This window comes from Centrocercus urophasianus, unplaced genomic scaffold, assembly GCF_019232065.1.
Source record: "Centrocercus urophasianus isolate 14NV4802_14NV808 unplaced genomic scaffold, USGS_Curo_1.0 seq_19, whole genome shotgun sequence".
In the NCBI taxonomy this organism is placed as follows: domain Eukaryota; kingdom Metazoa; phylum Chordata; class Aves; order Galliformes; family Phasianidae; genus Centrocercus; species Centrocercus urophasianus.
The window spans coordinates 21,314,001-21,337,772 of NW_024884744.1; the positions used below are offsets into that span (position 1 = coordinate 21,314,001).

At 48.8% G+C, this 23,772-nt stretch overlaps 2 protein-coding genes across 9 annotated transcripts in view; one reads left to right on the plus strand and one right to left on the minus strand.

Annotated features, from left to right (window-relative positions):
- Positions 1–648: 648 nt before the first annotated feature.
- SAP130 (Sin3A associated protein 130) lies at positions 649–20,254 on the minus strand. Of its 5 annotated transcripts, none has more exons than XM_042820917.1 (21): positions 20,195–20,254; positions 19,551–19,668; positions 19,186–19,424; positions 18,431–18,589; positions 17,538–17,649; positions 16,127–16,251; positions 15,251–15,375; positions 14,546–14,696; positions 13,887–13,977; positions 13,506–13,610; positions 12,190–12,331; positions 11,833–11,954; positions 9,002–9,304; positions 7,951–8,122; positions 6,598–6,702; positions 5,544–5,905; positions 3,935–4,180; positions 3,559–3,684; positions 2,555–2,658; positions 1,769–1,882; positions 649–1,533 (listed from the first exon to the last, which is right to left on the minus strand). In XM_042820917.1, the coding sequence occupies exons 2-21, from the start codon at positions 19,660–19,662 to the stop codon at positions 1,375–1,377; spliced, it is 3,174 nt and encodes a 1,057-aa protein (XP_042676851.1). In that variant the 5' UTR covers positions 19,663–19,668; positions 20,195–20,254; the 3' UTR covers positions 649–1,374. The 5 variants fall into 5 exon arrangements, with proteins under 5 accessions (XP_042676851.1, XP_042676850.1, XP_042676849.1 ...); XM_042820919.1 differs by lacking the exon at positions 649–1,533 and adding an exon at positions 2,186–2,318 and having other exon boundaries at positions 1,795–1,882; positions 3,935–4,183; XM_042820916.1 differs by lacking the exon at positions 20,195–20,254 and having other exon boundaries at positions 3,935–4,183; positions 7,951–8,119.
- Positions 20,255–20,734: 480 nt separating this feature from the next.
- The window catches only part of UGGT1 (UDP-glucose glycoprotein glucosyltransferase 1), a 45,002-nt gene continuing 41,964 nt past the window's right edge, over positions 20,735–23,772 (plus strand). For 2 of the 4 annotated variants that reach the window (XM_042820658.1, XM_042820660.1), the window contains exons 1-2: positions 21,519–21,618; positions 22,021–22,159. In XM_042820658.1, the coding sequence (XP_042676592.1) occupies positions 22,035–22,159 (125 nt within the window). In that variant the 5' untranslated portion in view covers positions 21,519–21,618; positions 22,021–22,034. Of the gene's footprint in view, positions 20,889–21,483; positions 21,619–22,020; positions 22,160–23,772 lie in introns of those variants that run through there. The other 2 variants (XM_042820661.1, XM_042820659.1) reach the window with 2 other exon arrangements.

Sequence of the window (23,772 nt, forward strand, 5' to 3'; positions counted from 1 at the left end):
TCCGCTCCGCGCCGGGGACGGCCTCCTTCCGCGTCACGTGACGGGCCGCACGTGCGAGAACAAACAGCGTCGGGGGTGGGAGGGACCGCCGGAGGGCGGGGCCGCAGCGGGAGGGAGCTCCTACGCCCCCCCCCGCCCGTCCGCCCCCCCCGTGGGGCGGTGGGGGGGGGGGGAAAAGACTCCAGTCACGTGGCGGGGATACCGCTCTCCCATTGGTTAGCGGCCGGCGTGACGGCACCGCGGAGGAGGGATGCGGGGCTGTGGGAAGCCCATTCCGCGGCTGCGCGCGGGGAGCCGTGCGCTCTGCTTCATGAGCCCGCGGGCGGGGAAACGCTGAGTGGGCTCCCGGCGGGGCTGGGCCGCTCGGAGCCCGCCGAGCTGCGTGGGAACGGTCGAAACTGGCGGGCAGCCCGCTGAGGGAGGGAATCCCGCCTTCCCCAAGCCGCCCGTCGCAGCGGGAGCGGGCTGCCATGTTGGCCTCCTGCGAGCCCAGGAAAGGAGCGGCGATGCGATCACTTTCCTCTTCGGCACAAGCGGCCATTCCCGCATGCGTATTCCCTCCCGCTGGCTCCTTTCAAAGCCTTAATCCGATTTTGAATTTAAAGGTAGAATAGTTCCGCTGGCACAAAGGTACACGAACAGCTCACATACAAAAACCTCCAAGTCCTTTATTCATATTTGGGATGTATGTGGTACATAAAATTAACGTTACACCAGCTACAGGAAGCACCCTGCTGCAGGAGGTACTTCAAAACAAGCATCTCGGAGCACCCACAGAGACACACACAGACACTACAAAAACCACTTGGAAATTATTTCCCACCCCCCCGGCACTTCCCCCCCTTTTGTTTTTTGTTTCCTTTTTAAAATTGACAGCTGGGACCTCTGACCCACTGAAGGCTCTGATCGCGGTGCAGTGGCACTGGTTTTAAAAGGCTCCTTCAGACACTGGAAGGTCAGAAGAACTGAACGGGGCAACGGAAAGCAGTGTTGTGTTCAGTGCTTTAAAGCATGGCCATCTGTGCTCACACACCTACCTCACCCCGTTCACCCTTACTCTGTGTTACAGGAGAGCACTGCCCACCACACTGCATCGCTAGTTCCAATTAGTAGGCACTGACACATCAGGAGGGTTAAACAAGTGAGACTGCAAAGACTTGAAAAAGGAATGAGCCTGAGAGAAAGCGTTGTTCGTTATGACAGATCACTGACAATCCCTTCGGGTCACCAGGCTTTACATGTCCATCTGTTGCCATCTGCTCTCTAAACTCATCCTTTTTATTCAGATGCTCTGCTTAAAAATAAACTCAAACTACAAAAGGTCTCAACTCCGTTCTGTACATGTTCTCCAGTTCCAGAGTCATTATTCTGGCTTTAGACCTTCTCCTTTCGCTTTAATTTGGATACTTTCTTGACAGTTCCATTCTTGTTCAGAAGCTTCAGAACACGATCCTTGTGATCCAAGACCTTCAGCATCGAGTCCCGAGCCTCGTTAATTTGATCCATCACAAGTTTACACCTCTGCATATTCCCCTGAAATGAAATACTATCATCACTAACAGCAGACTAAATAGTCAACGCAAACTACCTTTTATAAAGTCACCATTCAATGATGACACAGAAGTGTTGTTTTTTTTTTTGTTGTTTGTTTGTTTTTTTTTTTGTTTGTTTGTTTTTAAGCCAGACTTAGCACTTCATCAGAAAATATCCTGCTGCAATTACTAAAGGTAGAACAATTCTTCTGAGCTTAGAGGCCATAGGAGCCTACCTGTATCAGCTCATTGATTCGATGCAGGTCATCATCAGTTGCTGCCTTTTTCTTAGGTATGAGCCCCTCCTGTAAGGCAGTCAGTCTCTCGTACACATCACGCTCCAGGTTTGTCTAAAAGACAACAGCACTTCATGAGAAGGTTCACCACCAGGCCAGAAAACATCTGCCCACATTAAGAAATCTACGCAGAGAAGACAAAAATCCCTCTCAGCTGCTCATGTTAGTAATTCAGAAGATGGAGCCTCTGATGTTGAGTGTGGCACTATTGTTCTTACTAAACATCCTGTTTACAGGATTGCTCCACTTCTGAACAAACATGGAACCTAACCAGAACTGTTTCCCCTGTCTCTCACAATACTATTCCAGGAATGCAGAGGTTTTGGGGAGTTTGGTGCTAGAATGCAGAGCACCTACCTCACCCCCAACCTGAAACAGAAGCATCCAGGAATGTGGATCAGTGCTGCCTCCTCAGATCAGCCGCACCATCCCAAACAGACGCTTCTTCAGACCTGTGCATCAGCAGGAGGGAGTTGCCAATTTTGATCATCTGTACAAAATACATCAGCTCTTATGTCTGGATCAAAATCAACACTAAGTTTCCAAGCCACTTACGCCACATTCCTGAGAAAGGGGAAAGCGTGTCCCACTCCCTTTGGGCACTACACACCAGCTTATGGCATCCCTGTGTCAGGTTGAGCATGTACTGAGCTTGTGAAAACATCCTGCCTTACAGAGCTCCATGTTCCCCGTGGTACAGACAGCTGGCACGTCCCATGCACCTACCAGCTGCAGCAGCTGTGCCGCACAGAGATGGACCTTCCACCCTTGTGCACGGCAGGATACACCCTTCTGATTGGCAATCTCCTGGAGCATAGCTTTCTTCTCTTCTGTCACCAAAAAACACAAACACATGTTCAAGTTTCAGGAGTCCATCAGACCTCTGTTCTCAAACAAAAACTTCAACCTAGCTCCTGCTTTCCACACATCCGAATAAGTAAGAGTCAGCAACCCTTTGACTGGGACAGGAAAATAACTACTCGTCTGCCATGTTACCCGAGGGCTGCTCTCACTCATCAGTGGGTTATCTGTATTTTCAGATTTTGTTTTCAACTACTTTTTTTCCTTTTTCTAAAATGTAGTGCTGTTTCAAACACTGTACACGAAGCAGCCAGCAGTCCACCTCACACTGCTGACATACATATCTGCTCCTTCCTTCACGTCTTCACACAGTTGAAAAACCCAATCTGCTTATAGATTCCGACATAAGCCAAAAAGCCCGAAGGACAGAATCTGATCTCAATTTTTGTCTTACTAGAAAAAACATTCCATAGAAACCCACCAGATCCATCTGTTAGCTCGTAAGACTCGCTACTCTAAATTGGGAACGTTTTGATTACATTGGCAGGATTGTTAGGCAGTACGAAAGCCTGCATGCTAAGCCATAACATATCACCATAGAGTCTGCTTAAGAATTTCTCTAGGCAGTTTCTATCCTTGTACATAAATACATTTCTCAGTAACGTAAGACTTTACACTAATTAGACAGATAGACGGTTGTGTCTGATTCTATAAAAGGGAAAATCCTTCCCTTTTCTTCTCAGCCTCGAGAGAGAAAAAGATTGAAGCACCACCTAGCTAACCAAGTCATTAGCTCACATGACCGACGCTTGTTCTCCAAACTGTGAGCAAAGCCTTCCTGTAGGGCTGCTTATCAACATCAGCCAGCCAAGACTGTTTCTGAGGCACCAGCCGTGTGCCGAGTGCCCGGGCTCAGGCAGCACACCGACCTTTCACTCGCACGTCGCTGTATCTCTGGAAGTGGTGGTAGGCGGCTTTCCAGGGGTTGCGGTAGTGGCGGAGCAGCGTGATGGGCGGCCTCGGACGCACAGGGACATACCTCACACCTTCTTCATCTGCAAAAGGATTCACAGAGAGCTGCGTCACTACCTGGAGCAGGTGGAAGTGGGAGATCAGCACGGCAGCCATTGTGACAGCAAATGGATGAGCCCTGTGTTGTACAAAGTCCCCAGCGTCACCATACAGAGGAGCAGGTATTTGGAGTCTGTATTATTTTGTAAGCAGGAGAATTACAGCCTGCCTTCATTAGGAGAACAAGTAAATACAGGCATTCAGAGAGGAGAGGAATGCCAGAGATGACATTACCTATATATTCCTTGGGAGGAGACTTGCGCTTCTCTGCCTTCACCAGCAAGCTTTTGGCAGTAGATTTCTCATCATCAGTGCTGTTTGTTTCCATCATGTCCCCTTCCTCTGTGGAGATGACGTGCTGCTGCTTACGGGGTTTTTTCCTTGGGGAGGCACCAGGTGGCAAATCGCTTGGAGGCATCGAAAGGTTGTTGGCCAGCAATGCCAGAGATGGAGAGACAGTGCTTGTAGTCAATGGAGGGACTGCTGGGAGGAGAGAAAGGAGAAGAACCTCAACTATCAGTAGCAAAGAGGTAACAGTACCATGCTTTAACACCATCTCTTTCAGGGCACTGTGAGAAGTGTGGATTCCACCACAGATGCAGTTCACCTCTGTGTATATGAGGCCAGGTACTAAGCCAGGGCCCATCACCAGGACAATGCCTTTACTCTAACATCCCCAGAACAAAAAATGACAAGAGACTGATCTCACTCAGTTCCTTCATTTTCAAGGCTTGCAGCAACTGAATGCTATTGAAAAGGAGTCCGTGCTAATATCTCCCACGTGGTAAGTAAACATCTTTGAATTGATCTTTCACCATGGATCACAGTCAAAAACAGGCAAGTCCCCTTGGAAATGCAGGTAGAGTCAGATGTAGTCAAAGCACAACTGCAGTGCCTTGCAAGTGTGCTTGTACTGCCAGGCCAACAGCCTATGTCAGCAGGCTACTGTACAAATTAACACACTTCTGGAGCATGGTGGCATAGCAGCAGGAGCTTGAAGGAATAATAATCCTTCACATTTGCAGGGAAGAGCTCAACCAGCCATGACTGAAGCAAGTGTGCCAGGTGATACGCAGCAGAATTTCTGGGATGAAATCTCAACTGAGATTAACTGTACTGATTTGTATTATACCAGCACTGCTGCTGACAGTGTTCTAAGCACGCAATTCATACAGACTCTTTGCAACTGGATTGTTTGAAAATGAAGAAAGCAGTCCCAACCCCGAGTGGTTTTCACAGGAACGTGAACATTTTTCCTTGGACGTGTTCAAGGCCAGGTTGGACGGGGTCCTGGGCAACCTGATCTGAATGTGTGTGTTTGGTGGCCCTGCTAGGCAGGGGGGGTTGGAACTACATGATCCTTGAGGTCCCTTCCAACCCGGGTGATTCTGTGATTCTGTGATCTGTGATTCTGTGTGATGGCAAATAAGAACTCAAGAGATGCTTGCTTAGTTGCTATTCTGCAGTTCTTAGTACTTGAGACAGGAACCCTCTCAGACACTGCAAGCCCTTTCCTCCTAGGAGTTACTAACTTGTGTCAACTGGCAGCTTAACCTAAGCCTTTGCTTTCCATTTTATTTACTGGGCCATTAAGACCTCATACTCTGCTCACACAGCATGTCATACCTTAGTCACACCACCAAAACCAAATCCCATGTTCTATACAGTAAAAGCAGTAGGCAGGGAAGAGGACTGTAAAAAGAAGGCATGAAGGAACCCCTCGACTTGTGTTCTGTGCCATCATGGAAGAGATGTCATTCCACTGTCAGGTTGCTGGTATTGAGACAGTGGAGAAATTAGGATTTCAACGAGAGAAACACCTCAGTGCTTAAAAACAACCTACCAGATACCGGTCGCATTATGTCCATAGGCTCCACCTCCTCTTTGATTTTTATCTCTGGCACCACAGGTCCCAGCACTGCTGAAAGGGCCCCGCTCATGGTTGCTGGAGGAGCAGGTGCAGCTACAATTGTGGTAGAAGTCGGTGGAGCAGCTGGGACGGCTCCTGGAATGGTGGACAGAGCTGCTGCAGGCTGCGAGGTGGGGCTGGCTGCGGCAATGATGGTTGGAATGGCAGAAGGGGGCTGCTGGGAGGAAGGAGGGACTGCAATGGTGGGCTGCTCGCTGCCTTGGTTGGACACTGCCTCCATAGACACTGTGACAGGAGTGGCCATGGACACGTGAATCTCAGGTTTTGGCTTGGCACTGTGACATTGAAAAGGAAAGTAAAACAAGCTGATGTCAACTGCATTTCAGTCACGACCTTCTAGCACAAAGTAAATGAGCCCAGTGGACTCCGATCAGTTTTTTCCTGTACAGTAACACCTGGCTGTAGTAGCTGGAGAGTGTATCATCTCAGCTGTGCTCTCTTCTAACCCCTTTGTGTAAGGTGCTCTTCTCTTCTGATGTACAAGCAAATCTCATGACAGACTCCAGATGGCTTCAAAACACTCGCAAAAGGAGCGATACGGTTTCACAATGCAAACAAGCAGAATGTTTACCAAAGCTGTACTGTCCCTCATCCTCTCTGCGAGAGCTCACACTGTGGGCTACAGTTTTAAAACTGTAGTTTTAAAACAGTGACTTAGAAAGCCATTGGATACAACCGAAGCAGGTAGAAGATCCATTCAACTTCCTTTAGCATTAATGTCAAAGAATTATAAAGTTCCACAGCGCAGCCTTTAACACAGCATGGTTATTTTCTTGTCACTATCCTCACCCAAGCTCATAACCATATCCTTTAAAGGCCTACTGCCTCAGCTTCGTAACAGAATCACGTCCATTCAAAATCATCACACTGACAAATATAAAGCACCTTTAACCAAAAAAAAGCCCAAACACCACAGATCAGACACACCAAAGGAAGCCAGTGCAATGCAGTTGGTTTTCTGCCTTACCCAGCAGGCCTCGGTGATCCAGACGTGCTCCGCATTGTGTTCTCAACACGTGTGCTCGCTACTTCAGGTGGCTGAGGTGGAATTAAGCTTTTACGGACTGCCAGGCTGCAAGACAAGGGCAGATCTAAAACTCCCACCTCTGACACAAAGATAAATACCACTGAAAGTAAAGGAATCAATCCTCTCCTGCCAAACCCAGGTTAGAAGTCAAATGTGTCTCTGCACGCACTCACTCTAACTGATCTGCTACGGAAAGTCTCGTTTTTAACCAACCCTCTAAGTTTTATTTTCTTTAAAGATAAGAGATTGGTTGCTCTGGCTGAGACTCCCTCACGTTTGGGGTTTCTCCAAGAAATACCAGCCTTACTTTCACCTTGCCAGTCAGGGCATCTTATTGAGACCGCCAGGCTCTAGATGTGGTGGCTGGAGGGGAAGGGAGATCCGGCCACACCAATGTCCTGCACAACCCCAGGACAGAGCAAACTACCTGGAATTAGGCAGCACAGCACTAAGACAGGCAACTGCTTTACTTAGTTGGAGTAGACTGTGTCAAAGGCTGGCTCCAGGATCTCCAAACCCTGCATGTGGATGTTAGACAGCTCAGTCCTGCATTCAGAAAAACATTTAAGAGACTTTTCAGTCCCCCGTGAGGCTGAAAGAGAGACTGTCTTCCAAATAATCAGCCTCTCAAATGGAAACATTTTTCAGTGATCTACATCTGCTTCTTTAATTTATGCTTCATTTTTACTGCTTGCAACTTCTCTGCCTTAAAGGTTTCCACCCAAACGAAAAAAAACAAAACCAATTTTAGCCTCATAGAACATATCAGCTCCAAACATTTTCAGTCTTCAGTAAGGAGGAAGTAGATTGTTAATTCTAATGCTTTCTCCTGCCTCTTTTATTCAGGCATTTAAAATTAAGCCAGAGAACATGAAGTATTTTAAGTGATTCCCTCCCCTTTTCCTAATCAGTTTTCACAGCAGGGTACTAATCCATCCTTACTATTCATCCACAGACTCTTCCAAGGAAAGCACTGAAATCAAAGCACGGATTTCTAATTTTAGTAATTGACCTCTTTGGATTTGAGGTTTTCTTGCTTAGATTAACAAAACCCACTTTCCCTTAAAAGGTCACTTTTGAAGCTAGAGACATCTTATTACAGAGAGGAAGAAGCAACTATGATCTGTCCTGGAGGAGAAGAAAATGGGTTTCACAGATCTGCAGATCACTTGCATCCACTGCTGACCACATAACCTGCCTGGACTTTTCCTACTCACATTAAGGTACTTCCATGTAGCTGGGCTAGATTGAACAGAGGTGTCATTTCTGTGTCCCCCCTTCAACCTTACTCACCCATCTGTGGTTGGCTTCTTGCGGAGGATGCTCGGGCGCGGGGAAGAGCCCTGTGCTGGGGCACTGGCACTCTGGCTGTGGGTCTGTACAACTGTAGTCGCTGCAGAAGCAGTGTTGAAGGTGTTGCTAATAGGGTTGGCTACAATGGTGGCTCCATCTGCCAGGACTACTGCTGGGAAGGATGGATGTTGGCAGAGCAGAGAGAACAGAAGAAGGAGCAGTTACTGAAGGAGGTTTGACAACAAAGCAGGTGTTTGCAGAACACATGCTGTCCCTCTGCTCCTTTGACTCGCTCAATATTCAGCTGTAGCACTTTCAGACTACTTCATAACTAACACCTTAACTACTAGCACTCTGCTGTCTAGGCCTGCTGCAGGGCAGATGGTAACTGCCCCTTGTCTAACAACTGCTGGCTACAGAAATACTTTTACCAGAAGAAGGGGAAGACACAAAAATTGCTAGGGAGGTCACCAACACAACGGGTCTGCTGGTGGAGGCCACGTGGCAACTTAGAGCTGGCAGCTCATATTCTGAGCTTCTTGCCAAGCCCTGCTAGGAAAACAAACATGCAGAACAACAAGGCAGGGAGTCACACTGGTATCTGCCAGCACTGCAAAGAGTGGATGCTCTTGGCTGCTATTTTCCCCTTCCTTCAGTCCATCACTGGGATTTGATCACACCAATCTAAACTGGAGGTACCTTGCTGTGTTTTACTGCTGCAGTGACCCAACGCACAGCTGCAACAGTTCAGTGAGGATCTGCTTGTAAATGGCTCTTCCCACAAGGCCATACTGAACTGCTGAACGCATTGTCAAGTTTCTCCTGCTCATATAACCCATCCAATGCTACCCATACGTTCTACCCAGTGTGCCTGAAGAACACTAATGAATTGCATTCACTGAGTATTTAGTGAAAGAGAACACACACAGGGGTGTATTTGGTGTTGAGCATTGGCACCGCTCGAGATCCACCACACAAAGTCATAACCCAGAGTTAAAGGAAGCCCTTGAGGCAGAGCACTGCACAGGAGTTACGGGTTCTGACCACTCACCTGAGGTCTTGGTGTCAGCCTGGGGCTGCTGAGCGCTGATGGGCGCCGGCTGCAGCCCCTGCGTGCCAATGGGTGCAGCTGGGTGCAGGCCTTGAGTCCCAATTGGTGCTGGCTGGATGCCCTGGGCACCGATGGGCGCTGGCTGGATGCCCTGGGCACTGATGGGCGCTGGCTGGATGCCCTGGATGTGGCGGGCGTGGGATGCATCCACAGTCATCAGCTGCATGGGGTTGAGGTGCACGGTGGATGCCACCCCCACACCCGTCTGCGCCGTGATGGCAGAGTTGGGCGCCTGGGCTGAAACTGCGGGCAGCAACACGGACAGCTTGTCAGGCCTGGCCTGGCACTTCAGCCCCACCACCTCTCACCCCATAGGTACTCCCAAAGTTAGTTTGAAGCAGGAATGAGTTTGAGAGTAGAGAGGCCACGTTGTCTCCACTTTGCTTGAACTTTTTTTCTCCCCACCCCACATTGCAACAACGAAGATCGAGGTCTGCCTTGAAGTCACGCTAACGTTATGTTTCTATACCCAGTCTCAGAAACCTGTGTGCTATTTTTGCTCACTACAGTATTTTTTTCATTGCTTATTTTTACACAAAGTCTCCAAGCACCAATAGTTGGCACTTTTCCTGCTTAAATACACTAGAAGCCTAAAGGAATTCTTTTCAAAATACAGTCTTCCACAGAACTCATTACATCAATTAATAAAATTAACATCTTTGGCTGTACAAAAGCACGTGGAGAAGACAGACCCAAGTGTAAGCACCTTAAAACACAACTCACTTCCCACATCAGCAAAACAGCTCCCCTTCACACAGCTGGACAAAGTGTTCTAACCCAGAATGCAATCTTATCTGACTCAGAACAGGCAATTACAGACTGGGTCCCACAGCTAGAATGAACACATAATCTATGTGGTGTTCCCAGTAAGGCACCTACAGTTAAAAGTTCAACCAGTTCATTTGAATGTACAGCTCTATGCAACTGTGGTTGTATCTTTCCAGGTCTCCCACAAGGTGTGCTGCACTTCTCACAGGGAGCATTTAGCAGCCACGCTGGACTACCTGTGGCTCTCCAGAGCTCCAAATGTCACAGAACAGCAACATCGTTTCTGCAGCCGTGCACAGAATGAAGTGCTAACTTGCAACGCTCAGTTTGTCCACTAACAATTGAGAGCCTTCTCAATTGAATGAGCTGGTTTTGTCACAGGATTTCCATCAAGTTCTTGTGCTGACCAGACCCTCTAAAAACTAAGATACAGCACCAGGTCCACGGAAATGGCTTCTGCTTACCACTTCTGCCAGGGGTACTCTAGGTGAAACACTCGTGGTGGAACTGTCCATCCAACAAAGTCATTTTGGAGGCTGTGTAAACACAACTGGCTCTCAGAAAGCCAAAGCTAACATCCTTCCTCAAAACACACGGGCACCTCTCATATCAGTGATCTTTTAAGAAGCTTCCTCTGTACTTTTAGCTAAGTCCTCCACGGCTGCCCTCAGCATAGGTTTGCATCCCTCCTTGTACCGTGTTCTCTGCTTTGAAGTATCACCAGTTACTGCCCTAATTAACACCTTTAATTGACGCTTCAAATCAATGTAACAAGCAAAATACCTCCGGCAATGAAGAAAGGTCATCTTTCTTAAAGATTAGTGTTAGCCTATCGTTGGCCCCATATGCCACCAATACTGCAACTCCTAATGGTCTGCTTTGTGGACTCGCACGATGTTCCAGTGGCAGCATGAACGACTGCTGTGACATCTGTCCTTGCTGCCCAGCAGCACACTGCTGTTCTCCCCCCCACCAACCGAGGGCAGGACAAACAAACAAAGCATTTCTATCCAGGGCTCTGGAACCATTCAACCACAGCTGTCAGTGCCCAGTAACACTGCTCAAAATGCAGGAAGGTACAGAAGGAAGCCCCTCTGTCCCTATCCCAACTCATCCAATCACCCCAAAGCCCATGACTTACAGTCAAGATCTGAAAGTTGACAGTGAAATTAAAGTTTCAGTGTTGTTAATGAAGAACAGACCCCTGTAACACATCAATTCCCTACGCATATTTTCCCAGTCAGCAAATGGACTCTGCAACCTCCACGTCCTTCCAAGGCCACTGTACTGGTCAGGAGTAACACACCACCAGGAGACACACTATGAAAACCCAAATCAGGCATCTCCTTAGAGTTTGGATTGTGGAAATCACCACATCTATCCTAAGCTACTCAGCAAGGTGAAGTGCTCCAAGTTTTTGTCTCAAGAAAATGACCTTAGTTTGGGATGACAGCATTTGCTCACATGATATGTGATTGGTTTTTTGGTTTTTTGTTTTGTTTTGTTTTGTTTTGTTTTTTGCTTCTCTGCAAACTACTGCAACAATTCAAACTGGTTATTGCCTGATTCTGGTAAACAGAACACCAAGAGCTTGCAATGCAACTTGCTTCCTGTTTTCAACTCACGCTTCTCTCATAAAGTGTATATTCAAATGAAAAGATACCAAAAGCAGGCTTCTCAGAATGTCAGAGAATGAAGATGCATAATGAGCTCATCTGTTTTGGAGGAATTCCCTCGTTTTTTGATTTGTGAAATCTGATACTTTAAAAGAGACAAACTTCTGGATATCAGGTTTGGAACTCACAACAAAATGGTTATCAGCTGTGTGTAGCAGGCCTCTGAAGCCACTCAGTGCTCCTTGTAGGCTTAGGGGAAAGCAGAAGACAGACCCTGTGCTCTGTTACCAGAAAGGAGCACGCAAGCCTCTCAGCTGCTCCCAACGCTGAAGCTGGTACACAAACAAGCAAGCAAAGCTTCGGCCAGCTCAGCCCACAGCTCCTCACCTGGGTACTGGCGGATGGTGGACACCGAGCTGGTGATGGGGGTGTAGGTGTGCGCAGTCAGCGGGTAGGCAGAGGGCGGGTAGGTCGGTAGGAAGTACTGGAACTGGACAGGCACCGACTGCCTGCAGGCAGCAAGAACAACAAGCGTCACAGCGCTTCATCTGCTTACCTCCAACTCCTGTCTTCGGGCAGCTGCCCAATTTTTGTCATCTGTCATAAGCTATCGCATTCATTAGCTCTTGTGATTAATTCAGAACTACCAAAACTCTCTCAAGACTCGTGCCCTGAGACCAGACAAGCAGCAAACACACAGAAGCTACTCGCACTCTCTTATTCATAGAGATATTATTTCCCCACCTGTTGTCATTCCTGGTTTCCATTGCTACTGGATTTGGAGATGCCCGGTGACTGGAGAGGGGTATGAGGTTACTCCTCTCTGCTGTATAGTCAGACTGAATCCGGGGAGAAGTGTGTGTGATCTGCTGAGGAACCACTTTAGCTGCAGAAAGACAAACGTGTCATCAGTCAGAGAAAAAGTTGTAAAGTCACAATTAGTTCTCAAAAAAAAACCAAACACAAAACAACCCAAACAAAAATCAAAACAAATAGCAGAAACAAACCACACTGAAAAAAACTACACAAAAACAAACAAAAAAAACCCACCCCAAACCACAAACCCCCAACCCCACTGCCAAGGTGCCCCCAACCTCCAATCATTTCCTATCCAGTGATGATACATTACTTCAACAGGAAGAATCATAGGAAGGCCTGGGTTGAAAAGGACCACAATGCTCACCTAGTTTCAACCCCCTGCTATGTGCAGGTCACCAACCACCAGATCAGGCTAAGAAGAAACATAGAAAACTAAACAAATCCATCTTACACTTTCTCCATTCCACTTGTACCAGAATTCTAAGACATAAATGTTTTTGTAACTTCTAACTATTAAGAGGTGAAGTAACTCCAGAACTTTAGTGAAGTTGCTTATTTTTTCCTTCCAATGATCAGCTCAATCCTTCCTGCTGTCAATAATTTATTTATCAATATTTTCAAAGCAAAACTTGACAGACACCAAGGGAAATGAAATACATGGTAGGCAAATACACACAGAGACAAATTCATAGCAGGAAAGATATTAAAAAGTTTCAAGGGAGCAACAAAAGGAAGTGGGCAGAACAGAGGAGATGAACAAAGGAAACTTAAGTAGATGTGTTGGAAACATCTCACGCAGACTGCACTTCCAGGATGTCTGCATATAAGCTCGCCATTTTTAGGCTTCAGCTGTTTCACCTTCAGATGAACACACTGAGCTGCACCCAATGCCTCAAGAATCTGGGATTCTTGTACAAAAACCAGCTAAGAAAGCCTTATCACTGAGCAGTGACAACTCCTAGTGCATACAGTGCAGGTTCTGCAATGCCCAAAAGCCTACGTTTGTCTGAAAATTCAATTGAGGAAGTTAATGAGCCATTTTATTACTTATTCCTCCTACAACATCTATTTCTTCCTGGCACTGAAATAAGCTGTGCCATTGCAGACCTTTAGCTGATTTCTCCCAGCTTGAATTGATTTGCTTCCCATCCCTGATGTGCCAACGCACACAAAAATTGCTAGCATAAACAGTATAACCAAAGCACCCAGTGCACATTTCTCCTGGAACTGAAATCACTCACCAACTGGGATGTTTGAGGTCGTGACAGCTGTAGCATGGGAAGAATGGGAGGGCATTGTCATGGTGACAATGGTGCTTGTAGGCGCTTGGGTGTGAGAAACAGAACCTAAGAAAAAAAGGAGCATACGAGATATTTGTGCAGAGCTCAATCACACAGAAGTATATCTACATCCAAATGAAGAGCAAAAAAACCCAGCCCAGACAACCCCTTGGTGAGCTCAGCAACTTCTCTCCTAGATTCTAATTACACACTTCCAAAAGCAATCTTTAGCAGAAAGGAAGGTTCCCTCAGATCGAATTAGGTTCCAACTTCAGCGTAGAGAAACAACAAGAAAACCTCAACAACCCACAGCCCTCTCACAATAGCATTATGAACACTCACCAGCTGTGGTTGCTGAAGCAATGGTATTTGTTGCTAAAATAGGTGCCACTGTTGCTGCTGCCACTGGAGTACCAGTACTGAAAATGGTTTTCTATTAAAAGCAGAAAAGCTTCAAGTTAAAATACTACCACATGTTTCAAAGAATCACAGAACGGACAGGGTTGGAAGGGACCTCAAGAATCACAAAGCTCCAACCCCCCGCCACACACAGGGCCACCAACCTCCCCATTTCATAGCAGCCCAGGCTGCCCAGGGCCCCATCCAACCTGGCCTTGAACACCTCCAGGGATGGACGGGGCATCCACAGCCTCTCTGGGCAGCTGTTCCAGCACCTCACCACTCTCATAGTAAAGAACTTCCCCCTGACATCCAACCTCAATCTTCCCTCCCTCAACTTAAAACCATTTCCCCTTGTCCTGCTGTTATCAACCCTGTCAAAGAGTTGACTCCCCTCCTGTTTATAGGCTCCCTTTAGGTACTTAAAGGATAGATACTGAAGGGATTTTTGATATTTACTCAGCTTGGATTCATGCCGCATGGACTGTAAAGAACATCAATTTCTAACCTGACGTTCCTTTCCCAAATTTCATCTTATCCACCCAAATGTGAATTCAAACGATGCCCGAAAGCAGCAGAAGGGTTTCCCCTCAGCAGCCTACCTGGGCCATGGTGTGGAGCTGTGGCTTCTGTGCTCCTATGGCTGGGTGGGATGGCAGTGTGATCCGCGTGGCCGCATCGCGGGGCTGTGCTGGCCGCTGGATGCTGATGGCTGCAGAAGGTGGGTGCTGCTGGATAGACAGGGTGGGCCGGCTGGAGAGAAAAACAATCATGAAGATAATTCTGTGGATGCTAAATCTGAAAGACAAAGTGATGCGTCTGGCTCTGTTTTCTTCCTCTCTCAAAACAGCACTGCTATCAAAAACATGGTGAGGCAACATCAGGAACTCAAACTGCACTGTTCTGTCCTCAGCAGGTGTCTGCTCTAAGTAGCTCTGTATAAAAGCTCTTCTTGTCAGGGATGCTTTACAACATTCACTTGTCACTCTTCACTGTGTCTTCGGAAAAAAAGATGGGCTGAACTATCTACAGGCTCCTAGAAAGGAAACTGCTTTCCAGGAAGCAGCAGTTCAGAACTGATTTGTTGTGCCCATTTTTGTAACACAGTGCAACAGTTCACCTTCATAGTAACTTCTATTCACAGAACTGAAAGCTTCCGTAGTGTGCAAGCACTCCTGTTTTTGTACTGTACCATCCCACATCCAGAGGACAATCGGCTCAGGATGACTAACATGTTTCCTCCTCCCACAGCCTCTGTGCAGTCAGAGCACTGCAGACTGCAAAAAAATTGCCTTAATCATCTTTACCTGAGGGTTGACTCTGTGGCATGTGCTGCTGTTGTGGTTATAACAGGAGACTGAGCTCTCGTGGCTGAGACAGTTGCCACCACAGCAGGAGGAATAGTGCTTGAAGTTGTCACGGGTGGACGAGACTGCAAGAACAGAGACAGGCATTCAGAAAAGAAATTCTGCACTTTAGAGAATAAGTAGGAATTATTTGCCTAGAATCACCTTTTTTAAGATCTTATCACTAAGCTTCAGCATTCTATGATGTCTTCAATCTTTCTGATTTGATCTGCAAGCTCCTGCAGAAATCTACTCTGATTTTTAAAGGACATACAGAGGGCACCAACGACCAGGAAGGTTAACAGGAATTACTGCAGTGCTTCTGAAGGATTTTAGGAGAAACAACAAAGGCTCCTTCAGAACAGGTTGAAACCCCATACTACTACACATATAGGAAGGCAAAGGTAATTATGTTGGGACCTCGAAGCATGAAGTTATTGGAGCCTTTACCCTAACCTTGAACCTTTACAGAGAGCAGATACCCACAGTCTTTCTTTAACACGAATGTAGAAGCTGAGATCTTTTTGGCAGCATGCTACATTTATTATTATTATTTTTTTAAATTCTACATCAATACAGTTAAGAATAAACACCCATCTGCACAACATGCTAGGGCTTTCAGACTAAAACTCCACTATTAGTATGCCCTGCTCCCAACTTGTAAGCATGGGACTAACAGGACCACTTCACAGCTTGCTCTCAGACATGGATACCCAACAAACTGAATTAGAAGAGAGCTGCTGACAGCTTCAGCCCAACAAACATTATGGACTGCAAGGAGATGCCAGGAGGAACTTGGAGCAGGTGGTTCTGCAGAGCTGCCTGGCTGCTACCTGCCTGGATTGGCTGATGAATGATGTGCTGAACTGCTGGCTGAGCAGTGGCTGCATTGGGCAGCTGGGATGCTGGTCTCAGGACTGTAGTTACTTTTGAACTGGACATCACTGCAGCAGCTGCAGCACCTGGGAAGCAAACCAAGCATGTTAAATAGTGCATACAAACGGCTCCACTAGCACTGCAGAGACAGGCCCTCGTGTTAACTGGGATGTATTTCTGTTTAGATAACAATGGTTTAAAAGCAAGGCTAGGAGCAAAAGTACTTTATATTCATAAAATGTGTCTGCCTTTCCCCTTTTAAGTGACTTGGGTTTACTGATGCTTCTCATTCCCAACAGTAACCCGATGTTATAAACCCGATAGTTTTCTATTCCTAGCTAGAGAAATCAGAAGAAATAATTCAAACAGCTTGACCACTGAGCTAATGGGGAAACAAGTTATCTGATACCAGGAATATCCCTGCAATAAATAAAAATGGAGAAAAAGTCACCAACAATTTGTAAGACTGAAGCAGCAGAGAGCTGTGGGGTTTTTTGTGTCCACAGTTTGCTGACTCCTGATCACGTGAAACTGCTCTGAAAGGCAAATAGCCTTGAAATCATTTGATGGACTGCATAAACATTCCTGACTGAAACTATGTTGGAAAGCGGTATGCAAGCTGAGAGAAAGAGATAGGAGAGAAAATACACTAAGTGAAAACCCCAGGTTTATGCTGGTTGTCCTACAGGACTCAGGCGACCAAAAATACATTGACTTCAGCTGCAAATAATGCTGCAGCCCCTCCAGCTATTCTAGCATGAAGTCAGATCTTTGCACACAACACTTCTGTTTCCCTTGAGCAGTGGCATAATATCAGATCTCAACAGCAACAGAAATGCAAATGGTGCTTTGAAATTCAGACCAACTGAAACTTGGAGACCCAACTCATAAACGTTTGGAAAGTGCAGCTTATCAGAAATCACTGCACTGAGCTTCTTGCAAAGGGCTGCCCTGCTGTTTTTTAAGCCGCAGCAACTGAAGTCCTGAGAGACAGGAGCTTGGAGTTAGCATCAGCATTTCACACAAGGGCAAATGCAAATGCACATGATATATTAGCACCTATAAGTGCATACTGGAATGATCCTCTATCAGATAGCTACAGGGCTCAGACATCACTGTGGTTCACTGAGAGATGCTTACTACCAAGAACATCACATTCTGCACAACAGGCCAATCTACACCAGTATGATTTTGGTTTTTTGGCTTTTTTTTTTTTTTCCCCTCTTTGAAAACATTCACTGCTAACAGCACAAAAGTACAACAATTGAGGTCGCTACACCACATATATCAGTAGTAAGGAGAGTTTCAGAGACAGGGTGCGTTGCCCCAGCAGGCAAGCACAACAGGCAGCCACACACTGCTCAGTGCTTACCTCGAGGAAGGTGGGAAGCTCCAATGTGTAGAGGAGGCCCAGGAGCACTACTTCTGATGATTGACATCTGCACATTAGTAGCCATAATATGGTGCAGGTTGCTAGGGTGGCCCTGCAGAATTAAAGACTTATATCAAAAAATAAACAGGGAGCTCTGTGGATAAGAATTAACAGCCATCCTGACAGCATTACCTCAAGACTTCTAAAGACAGAAAAGACTTTGCAGAAATACATGCTACAAAGAGCATCACAAGCAAGCAAAGAAGGGAGAAGTCAGAGCCAGCTGACACCATACAGGAAGGATGTCAACATTTGAGAGATCTGTTTTTCTGTTTGGCACACAGCAGACTCTCAGCAGCCACTCAGACACCAACCTGAGACATGTCCCTTCTGCTACCAGTGACCTTAAAGGCACAGATCTCTAGCACCTTGCCATTCAGGTCAAATGAACAGCAGCACTCTGACAAACACTGTAACAAATGAATTCCATTTTCTAACAGTGCTAGACTTTTTATGAGTAGTCATGAAATTAACAGCACATCCAAACTCAAATCCTCCTAAGGACACTACACAGAAGCCCTGAGACTTCAGAGGGTTTGCAACGAGTGCCCTGGCACACCGGCTTCAAATTTAATTATTTAAAGAACGTAACAGCTTTGGATATGTTTCTCCTATTGCAGTCTCACTGCCAGTTGGATGATTACACCAACTCAGGAGCTTTCTACAGAGCCAGCAGTAACTAAAGCATATTGCTCCAAGCAGAACTGACCAACAGAGTGGCCACTGGACAGGGAAGCCTGCTCTCTGCCTCCCCCCCTGCTTCAAGAGCTTGACCTGCTGTGCCAGTGCTACACTGCTCTGACCTTACAGTGATTGCAGCAGAAAGCACAGACCTGCTGTCCACTGATGGTGGCCACGGGGATGGTTGGAGCCTGCGGGATGCTGCTCTCCATGGTGACTGTGACTTGTCCAGGAACCTTTGTAGGAGCTGAGAGGGTCGAGGGTGGTGCAGGGGCGATGGGCCGGCTGGGCATGGTGGGCTTCAGCGGCGGCTGCAAGAAAGAAGTGTCAGGAGTGCTGCCAACTGCCAGGGGCAACGCAGGGTTGGAGAAACCATGCCGGAAGTGGAGGGGAAAGCTAGCTTTGCCCAAAAGTAAGTAGGGCCAGGAGCCTGAAAAGCCATTCCATTTTCATCTGGGACAAAGAGAGTGTGTTTTGTGCTGGAATCAGGCAGCTTCTAACACAAAGCATGGATCTGTTGGGGCTGTAGCATTTCTCTACACACTGTGCATCGGCAGTTTGTTTCATGTTCTCATCCACTCTCACATAGAGAACATTTTCAGACTTCCCTGAAGTCACTCTAAGGAGTGCAAGAAATCCACCCCTCCAGGATAACACTGTGATGCCACAAAGGCCTCAGCGTGGCACATGGAACAGCTCCATCCAGAGCCATCAGAGCACAGAAACAAAAATCAAACAATAAAAACAGGGAACTCCTTGACTCGTGTTCAGCACTTCAAGTTTTAATACAGGTTAAAAGAAGAAACGCACCTACAGCTACCCTAGAATTTCTTGAGGGGAAAAAAACCTCATCAGTAATCAACTTGCCTTTCTCATCTAGATGCATTCATCCACGACCCCTCCTTACCTTCATGAGCCCATCTGAGAAGGAGAGGGGCACAGCCGGTGCCAGGTGTGCAGGTGGGGCTGCCACCGTCACGGGTGCTCCGGGAGGCACCGGGTGGTGCGGGGCCAACATCTGCACCTGCGGGTAGGGCCGCACCACCACGGGCTCCTGCTTCTCCTCGCGGGGCGGTGCAGGAGCGCCAGGGCCCAGGTGCTGCTCCCTGGGGGCCACCTCGGGGTCACGGACTGACTCATCGCTCGCTGCAGAGAGGAGAGAGGCGTCGAGAGCCGAAGCGACGCAGAGCCGAGCGGAGCCGAAGCTCCCCGCCGCTCCCGCTCCCCCTCCCCCCACCGGGGCTGCACACAGCCCCGCCCCATCCCACTTACTCGTGGCCGCGGGGGCGATGAGTCCGGCAGTACCGCCGGCGGGTCCGGTGGGCGGGTTGGCTCCCAAAGCAGCGGGAGGCGCGCCCGAGCGGGGAAACTGCTGAGAGCTCATCTCCGCCTGCAGACAGAGCCGACAGAACAGCCGTTACGTCGCGCCGCGCGCATCACGCCGCCCACGCCGCCCGCGCCCCGAGGGTTCCGCCCCGCTCATTGGGCGCGGCGCCAGAAGCCCCGCCCCCTCCTCGCCCCGCCCCCTCCGCGGCAGCCAATGGGTTGCGGTGCCGCGCGGCCACTCAGGAGCGGCCGCAGCAGCGCCCTCAGGAGGCGCCGAACCAATGGGGGGGGGGTTGGGACGCTGCCCAATGGGGGCCGCCCTGCCGCCAGGCCCCGCCCCGCCCCGCCGAGCCGCCCGGAGGGGCCCGGATGTGTTCGGGAGCGCGGCGCTACCCGCCCGGCACAGCCCTGCCCCGCTCTGCCCGTCCTAAGCCCGATGCGGTGTCCCGGGTCCGCCCCGCCCCGCCCCACCGTCGCTTCGCCCTGCGTCCGCAGCGCTGCGCCTGCCGCAAACTCCACCGCCGCTCCCCACCCGCCGCCGGCCCCATCGCTGCCCTCGGCTTCTGACAGCCCGCCACCCGCTGCCGTACCTGCCCCGGGGCGAGGCCCCGACTCTCGCTGCGCGCCGCCGGCGCCCAGAACCGAGCTGCGCTTCCGCCGCCGCCGCTGCCCACGGCGGATTGGCTCTGCTTCGTCCCGCCCCCCGCTTCGTTCCCGCACACTATTGGCTGTGACCGCAGCTCGTGGGGGCTTCTGGCGGGTGTAGTCCGAGAACGCGCTTTTGCGGCGAAGATCTCGCGAGATGTCGGGGAGGCGGCACCCGGCCGCGGCGCGCTATTGGCTGGAGCCCGCGGGGTTTCCCGGGCAACGCGGCGGGGCGGGGCCGAGCGATGTCTGTCCCCGGGGGCCGCGGGTTCAGGGGCGGCTGTGAGAGCGGCACAACGGGAGCTGTTTCCACTCGGCGCGGTAACACCGCCGGCACATCAGTCCGCCCCGCGCCCTGCCTAAAGCCCCTCCCAGAGCGACCGAGTTCCGCTCCCAGCTGGGCTGCTCGCGGCAGGAGGGTGGAGCGGAGCGCCCCGCCCCAAGATGGCGGCGCGGTGACGCTCTGCTCCGCCCTTCACAACTCTATGGCGGAGAGGTGCCTCTCGCTAGGAAGCGGAAGCGCGGTGCCCGGAAGCGGCAGGAGCGGCGCGAGCCGGAAGGGTGCGTGGCGGCCGGCGGCAGGTGAGGTTACCGGGGCGACCCGCGCGGCGGACGGGGCCGCGATCCCTTGGCAGGCAGGCAGGCAGGCAGGCAGGCCTGGGGATGGGTGGGGATTGCCGGGGGTCTCGGTACTTGGGGTGGGGTGACGTGTGTCTGTATGCCGCTAGGGCTGGGCAAGGAGCGCTTGGACAGCGCCTCAAACGCGGAGTTGGGATTAAGTTGGTCCTTTGTGGAGTCGGGAGTTGGGCTCGATGGCCCTTGGGGTCCTTTCTGTATTCGGTTTCTGTGATTCTCAGAAGCACCCTGTGGAACTGTGAACGGCGTTATCCAGAAAAATAGGGATTACAAAGTAAGGGTGTATGGGGTTGTGCAGTAAATGCACTGCAGTCAGGAGAGAGGCCTGTATTTTGACTGGCTGTAGTAGAAAGCTGCCATGAGACCTGCCATCTTCCATAGGTTTGTGGAAGCTGTGGGCAAGGAAATCCCCCATAGTTGCCTTGTGATGAGTGGTCATAGAACACAGCCATGGAATTAGTGTGAGTGGCAAAGAAATGATGTGTGTGTGTGTGTGTATATGCCTATGCACTGTGTCACTTTGAGGTGAGGGTGCTGGTGCTGGCAGTTGGTTGTCTCATTTCTCACAGTAAGTTGTGTCACTTTGTTCCTGTTCCAGCTTCAGATCCCAGTGGCGTGTAGTGCCTGCAGGCAATGGGCATTTCCTCACTCCCTGGAGCAGAGGTGTGCTGTATGCAGCAGAGCATAAGGGGCTGACTGGGGACCCTGACCTCGCCCGACTCCTTTGACATCGGTTTGTGTGGCCATGGGGGTGTCTGTGTGAATGGAGGATGCGATTTTACTTCCCCAGAAAGTAGCTTTTTCAAAGGCTCCCTGTTTGTAGTACACTGTAAAGCAAGTTACATGTGGTGTGGGTGTTCCAGAAGAGAAGCACTTTTATTTAAAAGCATGAACATCAAAGAGGCAGGAATTGATTTAGGTTGGATTGTAGTTCAGGAGTCGGATTTTAAAATAATTTTTCTCTTTTCCTGGCCCCATAGTGTTTTTAATTTTGTAAATGCAGGTGGGACTATGATTAACTGAATTATTACAGGCCACCCAATTTTAAAATGTCGTAATATATTTGGATATGTGAAATTCTGTACTTAGAAAAAGAGGCAGCACAAAGCTGACTTGTTTTCTTCATCTTTTTTAGACTTCCGCTATAAAATGGGAATTCTTACTGCAGTTCTGGGGGTCTGGTTCAGCTGCTCATTTGTAAAAGGAGGTTCTAAGGCTGTGACAACATCTCTAACTACAAAGTGGTCTTCAACTCCTCTGCTCCTTGAGACAAGGTCAGTGCACTGTGATTTTCAATCGTAAATCAGAATGTACTGAGTATACTGAGAATACACAGAGTATAAAGCAATATGTAAGAGTACATGGTTACTATTTTCAAGGTGAGGCTGGGTAAGGCCCTGGGCAACCTGTTCTTGTTGTGGATGTCTCTGTTCATTGCAGGGCACTAGATGGCCTTGAGAGGTCCCTTCCAACTCTTAAAGATTCTGTGATGTATCAGCTTTGTTGTAAGCAGTCCTGCATGGTGTCTTAGTGTCCAGTTTGACCTGGAGGTATTGGTCTTCTGTTTCTGGTGACACAGCCCTGCTCCTGCATCCTGTGTCTCTGTAGAGGCAGCGCTCTCTTAATACATTAAGCCTTGAGCATCAGTCAGAAAAAAACCCATTTGCTCCCATCCAAGTGCATTCACACACAGCTGTATCCCTGGGGAGCTGCAGATTTTGGGGCAGTTGCTTCTATTTCTCTCCTGTCAGATGCATTTGACATACAGGCTTGGGCAGGAGGTGCCCTCTGCCTGCATTCTTAACTCTGGTGATGACTGCTGGTTTTGATGTGTATCTGTTCCTTGCATGGGTTTAGCTCGAGTTTAACTTTGTTCTTGTGAGTTGTGCAGGTGTACCTGCAGAGATCTATTCCAATTAAAGATTTGTATCCTTTTTTAAAGGTGTTGTTTAAGTTAGGGAAATAATTGTATCACGCTGTCAGTGAATATGGGCAAGCTGAAGTCACAGATTATACTGTATTTTATTTATAAGACAATGTTTTGAACAGATATGTTGTGTAATCAGTTACAAGGGAATGGTACACAGGCCTGTGTGCTAAATGCTGGCCTCCCCCTGCCCGTCTGCTTGGCATTTCACAGGTCCCAGTCATTTCATTGCATGGTGTAAGCATCTGATGATGTCAGGGCAAAGCAGGACTTCGTGGTGCTTGTGCAATTGTGTGTGTGATGAATTTGGTATTGTGTAGAGGTGTTGCCATATGTGGAATTCTGCCTGTGTTGGCACGGTTGGTTCATGTGCAAATATTCAGGCATTGGGCATTTTGCTGGGCTTGACATTGAGCAGTAGGACAGGTGTGCCTTGGGTGAAACTGACTGCTCTTCTGTAACCTTCTCTGTAGACCTTCAGTTTCAAGACTGAAAAGGCCTCAAGCTGTAAAGTGCAAAGCTCAGGTGCTGGTGCTGGGATTTGAAGATCCTGACAATGTCAACCATTTCTGGGGGGGGAAACTTAGAGGGATTTTAGAGGGAGCTTAGTAGGAAAGCTCACCTAGAAGACCAGCAAATAGGAATCCAGTAGTAATTATGTGCCAAGGCTTGGTTTGTAACCTGACCGTTACATTCCAAGACTTTGGGCAACTCTGTTCATCTTAGGTGAACTCCGCAGTGATGCAGCACTGCAGAGCCAAGTCGTTCCTGCTGCTTGGCATACCCAGCACTGCCATTCAGTACCTAAACATCTCAATAGTGCCTATTGCAGTAGGTCAGAAGGGCTTGGGACAGGCACATATGCTGCTGCAGTGCCTGGTGGGCTTCACATCTCGTGTTATGTCATCCTTTGGCATATGAAATGGTACAAGGGAGCTATTTTTGCTCTCTGTGCCCCTA

Excerpts from the sequence above, each read along its gene's own strand:
- SAP130 (XM_042820915.1), bottom strand. The coding sequence starts at position 19,662 with ATGAGCTCTCAGCAGTTTCCCCGCTCGGGCGCGCCTCCCGCTGCTTTG. Across the intron at positions 9,305-11,832 it reads CACCATCCGCCAGTACCCAG|TTTCAGCCCAGGCGCCCAAC; the intron begins GTGAGGAGCTGT and ends TGCTGCCCGCAG. Across the intron at positions 1,534-1,768 it reads GAATCAATGAGCTGATACAG|GGGAATATGCAGAGGTGTAA; the intron begins GTAGGCTCCTAT and ends ATTTCATTTCAG.